Here is a 22,058-nt window from a genome sequence, read left to right on the forward strand (position 1 = left end):
TGTTGTTGTTGTTTTTTGTCTCCAAGTGATTTTTGACATGCTGTGCCAACCATAACAAGAAATAAACAAAGTGTCTAAATGTGGCAAGATTTGCATTTTTCATTCATGCTGTTATACAATTCCTTGACGCAATAGGTTATGGATTTCACTGTGGGGAATTAGGAGACTTACATTATTCTCCACAAATGCAAATCTTCATAATATGACAGTTTAATCTTCTCAGAGAACTATCCAACAAGATTAAAGACGAAACTTAGATCATTCAGCGTTTCTCCAGGTTGTTGCCCCTTAGTCATTCTTACAGCCAATTACTGAGGTATCTTCCCTGTTGTTAATAGTTACCCTATTTAGATATATTTTCCAGCAGTATTAACTATTAAATGCTTTTATAATTCCACCAAGTTGTATTTAAATAAATCCATAAATTTGCATGGATATATGGTTATAAAGGCTCTGTAAGAACATGCACCTTAATAGGGCGAAGAGTTTGCTTTACTTGGCCTTTTAGAGAATGCATTAACTCTCAACAGTAAACAAGCAACATCACTCACCAGCAAATGTTAAAGTCATGAGAGTATGCTAAAACGTGCATGTGAAACTTTTTTTTTAGAAACTCAAATCCATGAAAGTGGACATGAATGCAACCAAGCATCTGATAGATGTCAAATTGATTCTGCCAGAGGCCCTAAAGATACATAGCCACAGTCATTGACCGGAGGATCAAGAGATCCTGCAACAGATAGCATGTCCCCAACAGGGCCCTAAACATCATGGAGACAGTCTGGGATTACATTACATGTCACATAAGCAACTGAGACGGCCTTAATCCACAGAACAACTGTGGCAACTTCTTCAAGACTTAAAGATAATTGAGAATGTGTGCAACTGTGCTTTAGAGAATTGGTGCATTGATTTGATTGATTCTGTTCCTTTGTTTTTGTTGCACTCTGTAATAATTTTTTAAGCTGCTTTTACACTTTACTTTTAGTGCCTTCTGCTCTCTTTCATTGCTCCCCTGTTATTTTCTGAATTGTCATTTTTTCAGTTTTCAAGGAATAGCAGTAATAATAAAAACTACACTAATTCAAGCATGTAATACAGTCCTAAGTACAGACATATTAGAAATCAGTCGTTTGGTAACATAGTTTGAAAGTGTGGCAGATTTTCTGGTCTTTCTCTTTTAAAGCTGCACAAAATTGAACTCACTTTCATATTCCATACATATTAGAGGAGCGGACACATAATTTATTTAGAAATGACCAAATGATTAGCGGTCAGCACAAGAAATCGATCATTCCTAAAACCCCGAAAGCAATGTGTTTCACTGCAGCTTGCTTACAATGAGTGCTGTATTTTCATGGTCACTCAAATCTGCAGCATCAATCTAGAGCTGGGAGGTTAGAGTTTTCTTTTGTGTGATTTGCACATTTGCAAGAGAAGGCAGTAGCATGATATGTCAATTTTAAAATCGAGAAGTTTTTTTTATTTACAGTAGATGATAACTGTGTTGATACAACATTTCTATTATTTTGCAGTACCATATAATGTTACTTGTAAACCTATGCATTTTCAATCTATCACAACAGGAGCAGAAATAACAAAAAAATAAGTTAGCATTCAAATCATTGTGAAATAAGTAATAAGATGTACTAAGTTCTGTTACTAAACAGCAATAGCAAGTCTATCCAAATAATGCAGTGGGCAGAAATAAGGAGTCATATTTACACGGTAGCAGTAATTGAATCTACATCTTTTCCAGCTACTATTGTTTTACCTCAGTTAAGTATTTTTGTGTTAAAGTTAGTTGCTTTAATTTACTTTAATCTTCTTTTAAAATATTCATACCATTGACTTTGCTCTTAGTTGCATTTTTCCTACTGGACAAGGGTCTGTTGCCTGGGAAGATTCTTTCACTGTTACTTTTAAAGGCCCTGAGATTTACAACATCTCACTTATTTTTGGTGTAAGTGTGTATTGACTGCCTTTGCAACTCTATTCACTAACTTTAGTCTACTAAATTTGAAAAGGTTTTATTTGATTATTGTGCTGAAATATGGTGACCTTAATTTATTGTATATTTTACTAATCTTTTTCTTTTTCTTTGCATGCCATTGCATCTTTACTTTAATGATAACTACTGTCATTAAAAATAAAATAATACAAAATTAAATGAATTCATTTGGATCTTTCTTCCAGTTAAAATTACTTTTATTTTTTTTTTAATGCCTGCCACATCGATTTGCTGTCAGTGAAGCAATGGGTGCTGCTGTTTTATAGGGTTGCTGATATTAGAGGCAGTTGGTGTAATTAGTCTTGCTCTCTAGTCAAAATTACCCACCCTCATTATTTTGATATTGATGGTTTTGATCGTGTTATTTATTGTTTCTTTACCAATTTTACACTTCTTTGTACCTCTCTAAAATTTGGAACAATGTCTTAGATGTCTACTGTGATGTGTTTTTATTGCAGAATAATTATATCTTTCTTTCTATTAATAACAGAATTTCATATTCACTCACGGAACACTATTGGGTACACTTTGCTAGTGCCATGTTGAACCTTGTTTTCTTCATGGCATCGATTCATCAAGGTAATGAAAATAATCCTTTGAGATTTTGGTCCATATTGACATTATAGCCTCACATTGTTGCTGATGATTTATTAGCTGTATTGGGGAGATGCTCTACTGGATTGAGATCTGGCACTGTAGAGGTCATTTAAATAAACGAGTGAACTCACTGTCATGTTCAAGAAATGAGTTGGAGATGGTTTAAGCTTTATTTGATTTTTGGTGCATTATCCTGCCGGAAGCAGCCACCAGAATATGGGTACATTGTGATTATAAAGGGATCAACATGGTCAGCAACAATATTCAGGTACACTGTGGTGTTTAAACAATGTCCAGTTGGTTCCAAGGAACCCAAAGTGTGTTAAGAAAATATCCCACACCATTACACCACTCTGTAGACCAGCAGCTTGTCTGGCACCAACAACATACCCTGCTCACAATCACTTAAGTCACCATTCTTCCTCATTCTGATGCTCACTTTGACCTTCAGCAGGTCATTTTGACCACATCTACATGTTTAGCCAATCACGTCTACATTAACAGGTAGTTAAACAGGTATACATCACAAAGTGACGAGTGGATCTATACTAAATGCATTACTTGTCTCATTTTGTACCTGATAATGCAGCATAATGCCCTACAGAATTTCTTAGGGATTAATAAAGTATTCTGTTTCTGATTCTAACTAACTGATTGTTGCAAATGCTTAAAAACAATTCACCACACATTCATCACATCCTCGAAAGATCAGGGAATCTCAAATGCTGAAAAATGTTATTTACACCGAGACCACTGAGCTCTTTATACTTGCCCTTCCTTACTAAACCACATAGCGTCCCGTTTGTATTCCATAAAGGCCAAGTAATTAAGAATGGATTAATGGAGTATTTCCAAATGTGCACAGACCTCTGTGACTAACATCTAATATGTAATATAGATGTTAGTCCCCCCCCACACACACACACACGATAGATAAATAAATAAACATGAAACTTCTCAAGGTCAGTATATATAATATACACAAGTGTATCCATCACTGAAAAAAAGGGATTGGCCAACTCTTGGATTTACGTAAACATCTTGCGTGTATTTAACATAAGTGCCTCATGCTTTAAAGTTAAGTGTAACTATATAGTGTAGAAACTACATGATATGCAGAGAGGCTAGATTAAATTGTTCATATCATGTTCGAGTGAAGTAAGTCAATAACTTTCAGTCTTGTACGCTTTGGATCGTGGTTTCAGGAAGGCATCCATCTCAGTCAAATCAAACAAATTGGGTGGTTGTTACATTAAAAAAGTCTACCTTGTAATTTAAACACAATAATATCATGTTTCTATAAACGTAATTAAATCATGAAGGATCTGTACGAAATTCAACAACTTAATTTGTTCTTGTTGAGATGACATGATACAATCTAGTAAGAGTGGTTAGTTGTTGGATTCATGAAATTCACAAGATCGCACGAGATGTCAAACTGCAGGAAAATCACTGGAGTTATAAGAGGCAGACAATTACACACACACCATGTGTATGCTATCGCTATTTATTGTGGTTTAACCTGTCAAGGACAAAACGTACAAAAAATTCTGCATCAAGCCTTGAAATCATAGCTTTCCTGCTTTTGGTAAGTCTGGATTGGTGGCATGGTGGTTAGTGCTGTTGCTTCACAGTAAAAAGATCCTGGGTTCAAATCCACAATCTGGCTAATTTGCACTGGTTTCTCTCTGGGTATTCTGGTTTCTTCCCACAGTTAAAAGTCATGCAGTTGTTAGAGTTAGGTTAATTGGTGATTCTAAATTACCTGTCAATGTAACTGCAAATGGTTGTTTGTGATAGACTTATGAGTTGTCCAGGGTGTACCCTGCCTTGTAACCTATCACTTCAGGGTTATTTCCCAGCCCCCCTGCAACCAGGATAAAGATAGGAGGATGGTAGTTGTTGTAGATCCATTCAATTTCTATGGTAACCAGGATCTAGACTTTGTTGAACATTATATAATATGAAGAGAACATGTAGTATTTAAGTGACCAAGTAGTATTGGGGTAAAAGTTATTGAATAGTGTTGAAATAAAATGACAAAATTGTGAAGGATTAAAATATTCCAAGAGCTCAACTTACTTCATCTTAACATGTTTCAATCGCGTTTTATGAACACAAAATGCACAAGTTTATTGAATATGAAAAAGTTGTGTTGATTGAACTCAATTGTTTAAGTTTCTGCCAAAGCAAAACATTTGTGTGCAACCGATGTCCACTATTGAATCAAGTAAATCCAACATGGCCTTTTTTTCAGTGCACTACTGCAGCCCTCTGAACAATGCTCTCTGCCTTTTTTTCTCTCTGTCCTACTTTTTTTTTTTAGCCTCTACATCCCTGAAAACCTATGGAGAAATGTTAAGAAAGAAAGAAATGTTAGGAAAAACACACGCAGAAGCTGTAAATAATAGAAAGGACCGATAGAGTCTTTGTGGCAAGAGCTGCAAAGGATGTGCATCTCTGTTGTCTTTGTATGCTTAAGTATAAAAGCTCAGAAGTGTACTTTGTTAAGCTTACTGGACTGCTCTGATTGTCTGTGATAAATCATCTGACAATAAACAAACTGTTCATCTTAAATAGTAAATGATGTATAATAAATAGACACAAATGAGTATGTCTCATCCTCATACACAAAGTGCTTTACATCTCACTCATAATTCATATGTAAAAGATGTCTCTAGTAAATCCTTAAACTGATTAGCATCATGTGATTTTAATCAAGTTATGCAAATGCAAATTCATTAAACACCAAAACACATCGCTTGCAACGCAGTTTTTAAAAATTCTAATTAATATAGTTTAATAGCTTTATCAAAAATAATAAACAGCCTGAATAATTACAAATCTTAAATCTAGTCATCCAGCTGTGCTGTAAAATCCACTTTAAGATTACGGTAAAATGTTTTGTTTCCATGTATTTAAAGTCACTAACTGTTGAATTACCTTGAACACAGGAATTTATTTGTTGAACAAGAGCTTAATGTAATAGGGTATTTCACTGCAACAGTTTCGATAATTTGGGAACCACAAAATGTGATTTATATACAGACTTAATACTTTAAAGCAAAAAGTATAACATAACAGTGGATATTTTTAGCTGCACATTAGGACGTTTACTTACTGAACATTAGTGTAAGCTTTAACTGTGCTCTCATGAAATTGTCGTAAGTGCCGACCGGATACACAGATGCATTTACGCTCTTTTCAACATGGCGGCTCTTGGCGTGTAGTGTTTTGTTTTGGTGCAAAATCCCACGGATTATTGTAACATTTGGAGCACCTGGTAGCCACCTGGTCAACAAAAAGCTATCAAGATACCGTCATTGTTGTCACGTCCTTTAAGCTAATCTGTTCCCTCGACTATCTGGGAGATGTATCGTCGCGGAGCGGCAAAGAAAGACAGCAAGCCGGTGAAGAAGGATGTGAGTGACAGTGATAAATACGCCGATCTGTTGGTTTTCGGCTATGCCTGCAAACTCTTCCGAGACGACGAAAGGGCTCTTTACCATGATCACGGAAAGCATCTTATCCCATGGATGGGGGACAAGAGCATCATGATTGATAGGTCGGTTGAACAAACTTAGACCGAAACATTATGCTAACAATCTCTCCTGTCCGCTAGCCTGTCTCAAAATTCAAGGGACCACGTTGGAGTTGTTGCTTGTTGAAGCTTGGAAACACCTGCAACTGGCGACGATTGTTTTATTTCTTGCCTCCTAGCGTGTCTTGTTGGATGTCCTGAACTAAAAAAAGAAAGAAAATTGGGGGGGAAAGAAAAACACCTGGTATCTAAAGTTTCTTCGGTAACATGCTAACTTGCAAATGCCCGTCAGTCTTTGCTAATGTTAGCCATGACTGACCTATTTATGCATTTTGCTGTCAGGTTATTATACACTCCAGCTTATATTGTAACAGAACATTGGACAAATGGAGTGAATAAAGTTTATTTGACAGTCGTTTAAGACCACTTAGGCCTGCGTAGTTTGCGCTAAATGTACCGCTTAAATTGGCAATTGCAGTAAATGTCTAAAAATACTCAAGTTATCTGTGAAATCGGCTTTGCATCTTGGCATGTTATGAGAATTTACTCTGGAAGCTTTTTTCATGCTTTACAGATGAATAATATGTCTGAGCTATAACATGTCTTTTTCCTGTTCTTTTCAAACGGAAGTTTCCTAATATAAAGTGGTCAAGTCCCTACAAAACCTGGTATTTTACTATGCTTTTGTTTGCCAGAGCAAATTCTAACCAAGACAAAAGTTACTGTCATTAAGGTGATTCAGTGTATCATTTTGACTAATTCCTTCCACCTTTTTCACAGAAATTGTCCTTGTTGCAAAGTCATTGTAAACCTCCTTGAGTCTTGTATTTCTTTAAACATATTAAGTCAATTGAATCACCTTAGTGTTCAGACCCAACTTATGTTTCATTTGTACAGCCTTTGTTTGTGTGTCTTTATTACATAACCCAGTTTTTCCACAGCAAGGTAGGCTAAGGGGTCCTTCCAAACCCCGAATGCCAACCTCAGCTCCAGATTTCTTTGTCTTCATGAAGAAACTGCAAGTGAGAGATGGCGTAGAGGGACGAACCTTGGAAAATGTCGTCCATTTGGGTTCTTACGGATAGGTATTTATGTGCTCGGGTTTGTGTGATTGTAACTTTCTTTGCAGATTTAGAAGTAATGATGAGTGTTACAGGGGATTATTGAACCCTGTAAGGTAAGAGGCGAGTTGCTTTGTTTGTCTTTTTTTTTTTTTTTTTCGTTTGGCCTGTAAAACCAGGAAGAAAATATAGACAGAAAACTTGCTAGGTATATCAGAGCTCTATCCAAAATAATTCCCAGAGACGTAATTAGTATCATTGTTGTGACGTATCCATTTTGAGAAAACTTTCATGGAAGGCTTACAGAGGTAGACCAGTTTTATATCTTTTATATTGTGGGTTTTAGGTTTTACTGCCTTGGTAAGTAGGCCCATGTTCTATATGAAAAGCTTTGTCTACTTCCTTTTCTCTAATTCTTTTTATCATCCAACAGATATGATGGGCGTGGTCACTTACATGACCTTTCAGAGTATGACAGCGGGTCATGGAATACATCCTACCAGCTGTCGGAGGAAGAGGCCAGGATTGAGGCGCTCTGCGATGAGGAGAGGTACCTGGCACTGCACACTGACCTGCTGGAAGAGGAAGCTAGACAAGGTGAGCAGGATGCTGGTTTAAACATTTAGCAGTAATAGTTTAAAAAAAAAAATAAAAAAAAAATGTCAAAACATCTTATTTACCTCAAATTTGCTGAAGCCGTTAAATAAGATATCATGACCTTACTTTCGTAATCTGTTTTCAAAAGCTGGTTTTGTGTCAGTAGCTCAAACTTGTTTTCCGTTTGTAGTCAGGCCTTTTTAATAAAGCTGTAGTTGCATGGGCTGATATGACAGAGGATGCTCATTTAACTGCATTTTTCTGTCTTCTTCTTTTGCTCCAATAGAAATTTTAAGGTAATGTCTACTGGTTCTTAGGATTTCCCATTTGTGATGAACACATTGACATTTACTTATTGCTAAGTTTCAGATTGTTTTCAATACACTGGGGGAAGAAATAAAGTGATCCTCTGCTGAATTTGTAAATTTGTTTGCTTGCAAAAAATGAACAGTCAGGTAAACAGGTAGTTTGATTTTAATGGAAAGAAACATAATATCATCCAAAAATCCAGGAAAAAAAGTTAGAAATAAAACTGCATGTCACTGAGTGAAATAAATATTTGATCCCGAAGCAAAATGTGACTTGTTTGAGATACCTTGTTGGTAAGCACAACGGTAAGATGTTTTTTTTTTTGTAGTTATTCACCAGGTGTGCACACGTTTCAGGAGGGATTCTTTGTTGAAACTCTTAAGTTCTTTGGGTTTAGAGTTTGTTTTTGGTAACCTAAACCTTCAGCTCCCTCCACAGATTCTATAGGACTCAGGAATGGCTGGGCCAATCCATGACCTTAATGTGCTTCTTCTTCAGCCACTCCTTTGTTGCCTTGGTCGCAGGTTTATGGGTCATTGTCATGCTGGGAGACCTATCTATGACCCATCTTCAGTGTTCTGGCTAAGGGAAGGAAGTTCTCATCCAAGATTTTATTGTACAGGGTCCCGCCCATTAGCCCCTCAATGTGGTGAAGTCATCCTGTACCTTTAGTAGAAAAACAGCCCCAAAGCATAATGCTACCACCTCTGTGCTTGGCTGTGGGGATGGTGTTCTTTGGGTCATAATCAGCATTTCTCTTCCCCCAAAGGCTGCAGGTCGGGTTGACCATGGCACTTTCTCCCAAGCCTTGGAGATGTTCACTGGCAAGCTTAAAATGGACATCGCATGTGCCTTCTTTAGCAGGGGGACTGTGGGATTTGTAAGGATAATTGATGCTCATTTAATTTCTTTCAACAGTTATCAACTTCTCATCAAGCTGTTTGCTCATTCCAGCCTTATGCAGGTCTATAATCTTGTCCCTGGTGGAAAAGTAGGAATGGAACAAATTGAGTATCTTCTGTGTGCTTCATGGGCACACAGTCAGTCTGTGGAAGCCAGAATTCTTGCTGGGAAGGAATTTAAGTCTCTGGCTAGAACTGAACCAGTGATCTTGATGTCCTCATTTCTACTGTGACACTTGGATGGTTGAATCAGAAATTGGTGTAAACAACATGAAAGCTTGGATCCATTATTTTTGTATCAGCAGTTCAGGCTGGCGGCAGTGATGTATTGGTGTGATATATTTTCTCGACACACTTTAGGTTCGTTGTTACCAACTTTAAACAGCAGAGCCGACCTGAGTGTTGTTGCTGACCATGTCCATCCTTTTATTACCCATCTTCTGATGGCTTTCCAGCATGATGATGCATGTGTGTCACAAAGCTCAGATCACCTCAATCTGATTTCCTCAACATAACATAACATGAGTTCTCTGCACTCAAATAGCCTCCACAGTCACCAGATCTCAATCCATTAGAGCACCTTAGGGATGTGGTGAAATGGGAGGTTTGCATTATGAAAAACTACTACAAACTTAGTAGGTTAATGTTTATTGCTGCTTCTGTCATGCCTGTCATATCACACTAATTCAATTTATCAGGTCCTCTTTTGAACTCGTGTCATGCCTGTCTTGCTTTTTCACAGTTTAGAAATTTTCACTCTCTTCAAAGACACTTTGTGTCAGTGTTTTAATTACTATCCAGTGCATTTTAATTTCAGGCCTGCATCATCTTATGAGACTTCTTCTGCAGACTGCCACTGCACTAAAACTTGGATTTTATCCCAACAAAAAATTGACAAGTCACATTTGCTAAAAAGTTTAATATAGGCTTCTTAACAAAATCTGGATTTTTTTTTTTTTCCCAGGCCAAATCTTCAGAGCAGAGTGACGCCCCCTTTCTAAGGCATTTTCAGCTTTTAGACTCTTAAAAAGGGCTGGCTTTAACTCTGAGTTGAAGAGCCACAATTTCTATGGAAATCACATTTGACTCATCTAGGATACTTGCATCTCACTCATTTTACATAATATAATGAAACTGGCTGTTTTGATGACAAAGCATCCTTCTAAAAGACAGACGTAATGACTGTAATTGAATTTAATAAGCCACAGTTTTAAATGAAATATGGTCTCTTATGCTCAAACTGACAGGTCAGAAGGAGTCAGCTAATGGTTTGTGTAAAACATACACACACTGCAGAAGGTGGATCGTGCAGTCCGGTTTGCCCTTGAATTTGGAGGTCTGACCCCATTTTGGTGAAGCGATTACCCATCTGTCCACTTAAGGGACAGTGGGAAGCATAAGAAATATTTATAGAGTTCAATAAATTTCAGTAGAAAAGGGTTGGTTACGGGGTCAAACATGCATACTCCCTGTCCCCTTTTATATATTACACTGGTAACATTATAACTATTTGTATATCATAATGATCATGAGTTATTTGAGATTATATGTGTATTATAATACAGAGGCTACTGAGACACACTTAAGTACAGTCCTTCAACAAGCCATTTGTGCATTGCTTGCCAGCTATATGCTTTGTATAGGTTGATGCTATCACCTCGGATATATCTGAGTGGAGTAAACATTCTTCAGTGGCTCTTAAAATGCAATTTAGTTCATATATTTATTTTCTGGGTGAAAAGCAACCAAACTAAGGGAAGAGATGTCAAGTTTTCAAACCCATTCATATTCATTGACCAGAATAAATAAACATTAGGTTTTAAAGGACAATTGTAAGAAGAATTTTGTGAGCCTGTTAAAGTTTTCTATATATCTGCATGAGTATGTCCTAAAAGTACACAAAAACAATTAACAACAGTGTGGTACAACCTCACGAAAAACATTAGCTTGTTTTGAATTTGATGGCAGAAAGGCATCTCAAAAACACTGGGAGAGAGGACACAAAAAGCTGGAGAAGTAAGTGGTACTAAAAAGAAACAGCTGGAGGAACATTTTGCAACTAATTAGGTTAACTGGCAACAGATCTGTAGCATTGTTGGTTAGAGAAAGAACATCTTAGAGAGGCAGGGTTTCTCTGAAGTAAAGATGGACGGAGATTCACCAATTGGCGAAAAACTGTCTACAAATTGTGGAACAGTAATGTTGCAATGATGTCCCTTAACATGAAATCGTAAAAGACTTTAATATCTTATTATATACAGTAGATAATATCATTAAATCATTATGAGAATCAGAAGAAATCTCTGTGCGCAAGGGACAATGCCAGATATAATAATGGATGCCTGTGATCTTTGGACCCTCAAGTGGCACTGCATTAAAAATAGACACGATTCTGTCATGGAAATCATGGAATTGGCTGAGGAACACTTGTCAGAAACCATTGCCTGCATCCACAAAAGCTGTTATACAAAGAAGGAGCCATATGTAAACGTGATCCGGAAATGCTGCCATCTCCCCTGAGCCTAAACTCAGTTCAAATGGACTGCCAGCATTCAGTCCAAAAGCCTGTATCTCTGATGGGGGCGGCTGAGTTGACATGTTGCACATCTGAAATGCACCACCAGTCTTGGAAGTTATATACAGGTTTTAAAGCAACATACGCTCCCATCCAGAAGATTTATATTTCACCAAGACATTCCTATAGCGCAGACTGCATCTGTTACAATAGCATCGATTTGTAGTAGATGAGTCTAAGCGCTGATATACAACAAAGATGATCCAGGACTGTTGAGTTTTTAGAATCCTCTATCAGACAGGAATGAGACAACATTCCTCTCACAGAAGTCCAACAGTCTTCTCAGTTCCAGTTGTTTACGGGCTGCTGTTAGAAGAAGAGGGGATGCTGCACAGTGATAAACACAGCCTGACCCTAGCTTTTCTGATATGTCGTTTCCATCAAATTTAAAGTGACCTTGTTTTATTCTTAAAATGTAATATTTTCTCAGTTAAAACATCTGATATTTTTTATGTTCTATTATGAATGAAATATGTGTTTATGAAAATTACAAGCTATTGTATTCTGTTTTTATTTATATTGTATATAACATCCCAATTTTGGGGGGCAGTTGGGGTTGTACCCACTTCAATTCATCTTTTAGCTTTCTTTGTACAATTGATTTGTGTGCAAAAGGTACCGTTCTTTGTGCATGACCAACTCTCTCATGAGATTCAGCTCAGACAGGCATCCTGACATTTTCTTTTAGTATTCCTTGGTGTTACTCAGAATTCCCTTTTCTTTTCTATTAATGATGGTCTGTTGTTTTGGCCCAAGCGTTACACACAAAGATCCATACAATGACACTGCTAACCCCCCCCCCCGTGTTTCAAAGATGGGAAGCAGGAGGTTCTTACTCTACCTATGCAGTAAATAATGCATACTAATGCTTCTCATTTAAACCACAAAGTTTTATTTTGGTCTCATCAACACACAAGACAGGACTGCGTCATTGTTTTGTTTAATTTTTAATCCACTACACGTCTGTATACTGTATATCTAATTAAAACTGACACAGTATCAACTTACAAAGAGTAACATTCGTTATCTTCACAGATAGATGTCCTTCATCAAAATCAGAAGTCATCATCAGTTTGTGCAGACTGGTTTAAAGTGTTCATCAACATTGCAGTCTTTTTTTTTTTCCTGATTATGTGTGTTTCCTAATCCTTCACAGAGGAGGAGTATAAACGTCTGAGTGAGGCTCTGGCTGATGAAGGCTCTTACAACGCCGTGGCTTTCAAATACAGCGCTGACTACTATGACCCCTCTCAGCCCACCGAGGAGGAGGATGCTAACAAGGAACCTGGTGAGAACTCATCACAACTTCCCAGAGTAATGTAGTTACCGTGGGCTCTGTGTCATGTCTAGAATTGTAGTTGATTGTGTGCTGCAATCTGCTGTGAAGAACACAGCAGCTCTTTCTGATATGTAACATTTCTTATATAACATTTAAAAAAAAAAAAAAAAAAACTTTTTTTAATCCAAACAGCCATCTGCCCATTCATACACTTGAGGTGTTTGCTGAAGTTTAATTTTTTGCCTAAAAAAAAAGCTCATGACAAATGTGCAAAAAATTCAATATTTTCACCTCGCACCATCTGTGTTACTTTTAGTCCTCTATCTGTTTGTGACTTCTTCTCATGACTTCTTTTGTGAGGAGCCTTCATGGATTCCCTAGTCACTTGTGCAAACCTTAAACAGCCTTTTTCCCAAATGTCATCTAAACAGACCCTTTGCCCTAGAGCAGGGCAATATGACCAAAAATATTTATCACGATATACATTTGAAAATTTGTGGTAACGATATAACTGACACTAGACAAACTACTTTACAACTCCACAACTTTATTAGTGCAAAAAACCCCATCAATGTATTTTCACTTAAACAAGCAGCTGTTTTTTTTATGTGCATTAAAGTTATATAAAAATTTAACAGTGTAAATGCAAATTCCTTGCTGACAGTTTAACCAAAAGGCATTTCCAGTGGAAACTGGCCGACATATCCTCAGCATAACCATGTATAATATCCACAAAACTTAAAAAGAGCTTATACACACACAATACGGTAATATTATGTTGAAGCACAGTACGTATCACTCCGCGAGGCTCCTGCCGTAATGCTCCGACAATCCATCAAGCGGTGCGGGTTCGTAGCTTAGCAAAGTCGTACTGAAACATTTGACAGATTTTCGAGCGCCATGTACCACATAAAATCGTTTCGAGGTCAGAAAACACAACCAGAATTCATACATAAGGCACACGGGATTATAAGGGGCACTGTCGATTTTCAGAAAAATCAAAGGATTGATTTTAAGTGTGCCATATTTTCCAAAAAGCACGGTAATAACGACGGCCCGCTAGCATGCGCTACCAAAAATAGTGCTTTGTTGTGTATCAGACGGACGAAAGCTAAACCAGTTCCACACCACTGAAGTTGCAGCATTTTTACAAACCAATTCTGGTTCATCCGTTTCATTCAACGATCCGCTTTCTCCCTTCTCATTCTCCGTCGCCGCCATGCTTTTTCCGCCATGTGTGTATGAAAACAAAGGCACTGCACATGCGCATTTTATCCATATTCTATCGCGATATTTCATTTTCTTATCATTGCCTAACATTATACCGGTATTACCGTGAACGGTATGATATGGCCCAGCCCTACTTTGCCCTCCAACACACCCTTGTCATGTCTGGAATGATTTCCCAAACGTCCTCATGCTCAAGAAAAAAAAAAAAGAAAAAAAAATTAAGACTGCTTCCTAAAAGATAGACACTGACACAGTTACTTCTGCTTTAAATATCTGATATACACACAGACTAGTTAAGCAGACTAGATGCCTCTCTGTGTCTCTGGTGAATTTGTAGAGCTGACCCCATGGTATTCAAACATCTGCTAAAGATTCAGATGCCTGTAGAGGGTGACTTTGTGGAAAAAGTCAGAAAGGTCTCACATTTGATCTAGTTTGAGTTTAGCTCTATTTAAACTCTGAAACATTAATAAAAAAGTGGTCAAGAACTTCCCTCTTACCAATTCATATTCACAGGGACAAAGAGAGGATTAGAGCTTAAGGAAATATATCACAATAATATACCATGCTCAATCATTCAGGTAAGGAAATCCCAAACAGTTGATTATGTTTATCTGGTAGTGTTTTCAGTGTGAGAAACATTTTGTCACTCATCCATGTGACTTCTTCAGTCTCAGCTCACTGCAGGTTTCCCCAACCTTATAAACAGTACATTTCCATAATGACTGAAACTAGCCCCCTGACAAACAATGGGCTGTGAGTTTCATGACCATTGATTAACAGCCACCGATCAAAGACCATTGATCAATGACAAATGGCCATGATTACCACAAAGAGTTGGGGAATGGCTGATCAGTGGTCTCACCTGCAGTCAGCTGAGACTGAAGAAGTCACTTGGATGATTGACGAAACGTTTCTCCCACTGAAAACGCAACGTCTAGATGAACAGAATCAACTTTTTGGATTTATATTTCAATTATTTGGTTCTGATTGATAGCCAAATCAAACGGTTAAATTCAGTACAGTTTATTACGTGTTCTGTCAAAACATGATAAATGCGTCTTATTGTTAGTAGAGCTGCCACGATTAGTCGACTAGTCACGATTACGTCGACTATCAAAATCGTCGACGACTGATTTAATAGTCGACGCGTCGTTTGAAGCTTTGTAAGATCACAAAAGACGCAGGAATAAGTAGTAGGATTTAAAAGTGTAATAACGGACTGAAACAGAAGATGGCAGCAGTGCATGTAAAGGATGCCAGCTGCCGTTAAACCCCGAAGAAGAAGAAGCTGTGTCCCAGAATTCATAGTGCGGCCCAGCGCAGTTGTCAACAATGGCGGCAGCTAGTTAGTTTTAATATTACTCTTATTATTCTTTCTGGGTCACAAAATAAACGTTTAACATATTTTCAAGCTGTACGTTTTACATCCAATCGATGCATGATCTGATTAGTCGACTAATCGCAAAAATAATCGGTGACTAGTCGACTATCAAAATAATCGTTTGTGGCAGCCCTAATTGTTAGCCTCTTTGTTAAACCCTACACCAATCATTAGCCAGTCATTTCACAATATACCAATTAGTTTCACATCCTGTCAAAATAAGGAAGCTAATTTGAATAAGCAGTATCTCTTTGCTGAGGTTATTTAAGTAATTCACTCTGTCTTCGCTGAGTAGCTACTCTGTAAGCAGGACTGTAGTGTGGCTTTAAATAAAGATAATGCTGGACTTTCCATTAAAAATGATCCGTTTCAGTGGTTTTTATTGTAATGTGTAATTACCAATGAGATTTACTTTATATAAGATTTAAGAACAAGCTATATTATCCAGTTGCAAGTAGTTTAATACTGATAACAGTGCTATTATGTAGCTATATTGATCAGTATTGCTTTTTAAAATTTTTTTTTACTGTATAGCACTTTACAAGCCTGCTGATTACATATTGCTGCCATGGCAAACCTTCCACATGCACCCAAGTGGAATCCATAAGCATTGCTTTTTCTTTTTTTTAATTGCTTCATAGATGCCTTTTATTAATATAAAGGACCCCTTATTGCTGCAAACTCCCTACAGTACCTGGTTAAATATTTAAGATCGTTTCCACCTGACCTGTATGTTGTCATCAAGATGAAGGTAAAGGCTAGAGTGCTGTTTTGCTTTGATGTATTTGTGTAGTGGGGAGGTTGGTAGAGGGCATGTGTTTCATCCATTTTTAAAGTGTTTTAGGAGTTCAGAAATAATCTTAATGTTATTGCTCAACTGGGTAGATATAAAGTGGGGTTTGTTAGTTTTTTTGTTGCCAATGATTATCAAAAGTTAATCTGTTTATCGGTATATTTATTTTCCATTCTCATGTCCCTTCATTTGTGTAGAGGAGGCAGAGCCTGAAGAGAGTGAAGAACCATTCGTTGCTCCTGCAGGGCTTTCTATCCCTCCTGATGTGGAGTTGGTGAGTGTTAGATATTCTGCTGTGTCTCTTGAAACTCTGACTTTTTCTGTCTTTTTCAGGTGGATCATTAAATGAGTTCAGTTCATTCTTTTCTTTTTCTCATTCTCATTTTCTCACAGACCAAATAAACATTTTAAAAATCCTATTATCACAATATTTAAAAAAAATAAAAAATACTGTACACACTTAACACATGCTCACTACTTTCGCAATAAGTAGTAAGCCCACAGATGATGGCGTGTCAGAGTGAAAACCAAGCTGGGGAATACACTGTGGAATACTAGCTTATGAGATGAGCTGGAAAAACAGAAATGTAATTCATGTGTCAATTTGAAACCTTGTCAGACATGCTGATTATTCGCTTTTGTAGATGATCGAGTGGCGGTCACTTTGAATTGTATGTCCTTTTCCTTCATGAAGAATAGGCTGGTGCAGCCTGTGCTAAAGCGCCTTTCTTTTGTATTCAGAGAATTCAACCGCCTCTTGTTATGGCTGCCACATACTTACTAGTTGAAAACACTTCAAAACGAGAAGTGTGCCAAGCTTGTAGAATCATTCCCAAGAAGATTTAAGTCTGTCCAAAATCCTTTAACCATGTAATATGGGAAGGATCCGAATACTTCATATAAAAACAAATTCAGGCATTTATTTTCAGTGAATTAACTAACTATGCAGAAATATGGAAAACTTAATGATCTGTAGACTTTCAAAATGAGCTGTATGTACAGTGTGCTCTATGTTTAAATGCCATGTCACGACATTCTAAATGTGTCTTAACTATAGATTTATGTTGTGTTGTCTGCCTTGGTTTTGGAATCACAGAGTCAAATATTTTCTATATAACACGCAAAGCAAAGCAAAGCAACAGAAATGACTCGATTAATTGACTCTGCAATAAGTTGAAAATACTGCAAGCAGAGTTTCACAGGGGTTTGCTGAACGGGGATTTTGTCCTGTAAATGTGGAAAGCAACTGACATACTGAAAAAACTTGCCTTGTGATGACTATATTATTGACATTTGTGTATTTTTTTTTTTTAAATACTTATTAAATTGTAGGCCTGTCTAGCCTTACTCTGAGGCAGAATGCCACATAGTTCTTGTTTGTGGAAAAACACTTCTGTGCCAAAAGATAATGTTTCACACTGACATACCATCTAAAGAAGGAAACAGTTGAAGTAATACTAAAATATTACATTTTCTGTTGCTTTGTTGTGTCTGATATCCACAACCAGAAGCCTGATGATTCCCTGTAGCCACTGTCCTATGCAACGAGAGTCGGTATCTCCTGTCGTTGTACACAGATGTTGAGAAGTGATCCATCCCACTTAGGAATTAGTGGCAGCGTATAGGGAGAGACACTTTATGTGAAAGCAACAAATGCGCTTTTCCTGCTTTTCTTCTTTCGAAGATGAATATAAAAGAGTCATTCTCCCCAGTCAGGGATTAACACTTGTCGGGAAGCATAACACCTCCCTAAGGAAATGCTACGGCAAATGTTGCATGTGAAAAAAGGCATGCTTTAGTGCCAGTATTATACCATGGTAGGTATATGAGAATCAAAACAAGCTTGTGTTTGCATACATACAAACACAGCATAGCTGCTGCTGTGTATGATTTGCATATATTATCAATCTCTACTCCTTGGTTTGTAGGTAATACCACCAGGAGAAGCCCTTGAATATTGGGCACCTTCACAACACATCCTGATGGGATACTAATATTTACCTGAAGGATAGATAAATATGTCTGTGACACACTAAAATAAGAGCATGGCTCAGTTTGACGTGCCTTATTTCTCACAAGCTTCTTAATGAAACTATTCAAGGCCTGGTTCAAAATTATTAAGCTGGTAAAATTAAATTATTTATATGCTATGAAAAAGACATTTTTATTATAGCAGCTACCAGTCCATTAATTAGATTAGTTCTGTTTTAGTAGTCTTAAGGTGGACTTTTGCCATTTTCATTTGCCATTATTAATTATTTTATGATTATTAGATTTGCCCTTGTTTTCACAAGTATAGCTGAATAATAGGTAACACTGAGAGAGAGCAGAGCAGTTTACCTCAAAAGGTCCTTGGCCAAGGATGTCTTTGAGCATTTTAGATAAGGTCAGGGTGTCACATTTTAGTACAGCTCTAGCAATAAGTGCAGGTGCAAATTCATCTTTACTCACTAACCTTTGTCATCTGAGAGACAATATGGTTGTAAACGTTACATATTACTTTCACATTGGCATTCCTTATGGCTATTCTTTGGGTAACAGCGTTGCAGAATAATAGGTGCGAGGCAGCATGTTTCCCTCTTTTTTTTATGAGATAAAATAAGTACGTAAAAGTTCCAAACACCCTTTTCCCTTAATTGCTAAGTTCGTAAGTGGAAGTGAGAAGGGATTGTGTATGTCAGGAAGTCCTTGGCAGCTTAAAAGACAATAATGATCTGTTTTTGTTGGACGCCAGTCTCTTTTTGGCCAGTGTTTTGAAAGGTGGTATTTATTATGACTTTCAACTTGATGGGATATGTGTATTCTTTGGGAGACTGCTGCACTTCTCTGTACTCTCTAGGTATTGGCAAAGATTAATCATTGAAAGCACACAAGGCGACCAATAATGAATGAATAATGGACCATTTCTTGTTCCACTGATTTCCACCCCATGTGTATTTTCAGAATTAATGTCATCACAATGAGCATAAGAGTGCTGGGCATGAAAATGTTTCTGTAACAAAATTGCCTCTGTCCTTGGTGTACTGTGCGTTGCATCTTAATGCCCCGTCTGTGGTGCCGATGCTTATTTGTCACAAATTTTTCACCACGCATCTTAAATGAGAAAAATTTCCTCCTTTGCAAATTAAAAAAAAAAGAAGTGTTTTTCAGAAACTGAAACATAATAATGGAAGCTGTCTGCATTTTTAAATGCAATTTCTTAATTTCTTGACTCTTTTGTAGCCGGCAACCATCAAGACCCACAACATCATTGAGAAGACGGCCAACTTTGTCTGTCAGCAAGGGGCTCAGTTTGAGATAGTGTTGAAGGCGAAGCAGTCTGGTAACTCCCAGTTTGACTTTCTTCGTTTTGACCATTACCTGAACCCTTATTACAAATACATCCTGCGGTCCATGAAGGAAGGTCGATACAATGTTGCCTCTGACAGCAAGAAAGAGCAGTCGCAGGGTGAGTTACAGAAAGCATTCACTGGATCCACCACATTACATATGCATGTGTCTCATACGGTAACTAATGTGTAATTGTTACATTGATCACAACGCATAAGTAGTCAAACAGTGCGGAATACACTAAAAACATTCATTACTGGCATTAGTTTGTTTCATTTGTACATTGTTTTTTTTTCTTTCTGCAGAATCTGATTCTGATGATTCAGATGATGATGGAGATGGGAGCTACCTCCATCCCAGCCTTTTTGCCCCTAAAAGGAGCTCTCGCCTGGAGGAGCTAATGAAGGTGTTGTAAATTTTTTCTTTCTTTTTTTTCTTATAGTAGAAATCTGAGGTTTTCCACAAACAAGCTTGTTACCACAGAATTCTTTTAGGTCGACTGGAATATTAATAGGAGAAATTTCTCAGCCAAATATATAATGCTGATATTTTTCTGAAAAGATACTCAAACGTTGAGATGCCTAATTTTATTTGTGAACATAAGTTAATGTTTTGGGTGGGGTTTTTGTGGGGTGGGGGGTGTTCTGTAAGAATGATCCATTTCTAACCAGTAGCACCATCTGGCATCTAAAATTGAATTTACATGCCTTTAATGCAACCCAAGTCTGTTACTGAGACTAATATCTTAGAGCTTTATTCTGTTTCCCGGTCTTCATGCTACTTCAGTTGTTAGTGCTTTCATGTGCCTTGTCATTAGAGCCATTAGTCTTTGTGCAGCAATAATGGGAGCATGCCTCTTTAAAGAAACATAATGAGCTCCTTTTAGTAGAAGCTGCCTAACAGTTGTCTCCCATCAAGAGGGATCTTGTTTTCAGATTTTCCCCAGTAATTTTCTACAGAAGACTCATATTTTAATGTTTAAGGTTTCATGGGGTTAAAGCTTAAATCTTGTAGAATTGTAATACCACAATAAGGACGATGACTGTGTATGATTTGAATAATGTAAGATATTTATATATATGCCATTTTAGAGGGTGTTGAAGATATTTTAATGCAGTAAATGCTCCCTTTTCATGTAATGCTTGCGGGAACTCAAATGTTTTAGTATTGCTTTGCAACAAATAACATAATGGTGTGAAATGTTATTTTCACTGGACTGGCCTTTTTTGTCTTGTAGCCTCTTAAGGTAATGGACCCAGATCATCCCCTGGCAGCACTAATTCAAAAAGCCCAACAGGAAAGAAATGGGACAGCAGCAGTGGTAACAAACCAAGAGGAAGCTCCAGCTAGTCTACCAACACAATACAGCGCCGACCGTGAGTAGAGTCATTCTGATAGAAAAACGCATTTTGACATTTTTAGTTTTTCAGTCATGGTCTTTACATGATGGGTCCCTCTGTACTATATTGTTCAGCTTTTGTCTTATACACTGCCTGTTATTCATCAAAACTCCCTTCAACAAGTACTGAGTGTAGTCTATCATTGAGGAAAATAGTTTCCAGTCTCTGCAGCAAAGAAATATTGAATTCAGTGGGGTTTTTTCCCCATGATAGGCCAGGCGTCCTAAACGGTTAACCTGACCTGAGCCAGTATTCAGATCCACAAAGACCTTTGGTTTGGGGTCATGACAGGCAGAGAGATCGAAGGTTTATAACATGATAAACGTGTACTGCAGTGCTAATCTGGGTATCAGATGAGTGTTTGAATGAACTGTTTCACATGTGATTTTAAAGGGATTGCTCAGACTTCATGTATAAATAAACACAGGGAGATTAGATTGTTCAATGAAATCCTTATCTTGCCAGACTCCATTAAAAAAATTCTAATATAACAAAATAAAAATTCTAACAAGATAGAAATAAATAAAATGAGTATCCAAGAAATTTAAAGAATAGTTCAAGTAATGAATGTGCAAACAATGAAATGAGTTAAAGAGTTTAAAAAAAGCTTGAGTGAGTTTGTTTGTTTGTTTGTTTGTTTGTTTTTAAACACATTCACTCTTTTTTAAGTTAATCTGACAACGTCTAAACATGACTTCATGCATGAATGCAACCCTAGTTCACTTAACTCTAAAAGTCCATGATGGCACTCCTGTCGGGTCAGAGCATAATGGCATTTTACTATAACTTTCAAGGTAGCACAAGACTGAATGCATGCTGTGACTTAAACTGATGGTTTTCTCTTGATAACACACTCCAGTATCTTGAGTTTCAGTTCTGATTAAGATCTTTCTTTTGGATGATAGCAGTAATGTCAGGGGGAAAAAAATCAAATCAATTTCTAATTCATAGTTTAAATCTGCCCAAACTAATCAGGAAAACATGTTTGTTTTTTAGCACGCACATCGATGTTCAAGCTCTGAACATCAAGACTTTTCCATATTTCTGCC

General features: G+C 37.3%; 1 protein-coding gene across 6 annotated transcripts in view; it reads left to right on the forward strand.

The window, feature by feature from the left end:
* Window positions 1–5,790: 5,790 nt before the first annotated feature.
* The window catches only part of LOC116335233 (splicing factor SWAP), a 53,171-nt gene continuing 36,903 nt past the window's right edge, over window positions 5,791–22,058 (forward strand). For 5 of the 6 annotated variants that reach the window (XM_031758863.2, XM_031758865.2, XM_031758864.2 and 2 more), the window contains exons 1-7: window positions 5,791–6,173; window positions 7,644–7,807; window positions 12,750–12,881; window positions 16,477–16,553; window positions 19,502–19,727; window positions 19,915–20,015; window positions 20,847–20,985. In XM_031758863.2, coding sequence (XP_031614723.1) covers window positions 5,980–6,173; window positions 7,644–7,807; window positions 12,750–12,881; window positions 16,477–16,553; window positions 19,502–19,727; window positions 19,915–20,015; window positions 20,847–20,985 — 1,033 coding nt within the window. In that variant the 5' untranslated portion in view covers window positions 5,791–5,979. Of the gene's footprint in view, window positions 7,235–7,643; window positions 7,808–12,749; window positions 12,882–16,476; window positions 16,554–19,501; window positions 19,728–19,914; window positions 20,016–20,846; window positions 20,986–22,058 lie in introns of all 6 variants that reach the window. The other variant, XM_031758866.2, reaches the window with a different exon arrangement.

This window comes from Oreochromis aureus, linkage group 7 (genome assembly GCF_013358895.1).
Source record: "Oreochromis aureus strain Israel breed Guangdong linkage group 7, ZZ_aureus, whole genome shotgun sequence".
In the NCBI taxonomy this organism is placed as follows: Eukaryota; Metazoa; Chordata; class Actinopteri; order Cichliformes; family Cichlidae; genus Oreochromis; species Oreochromis aureus.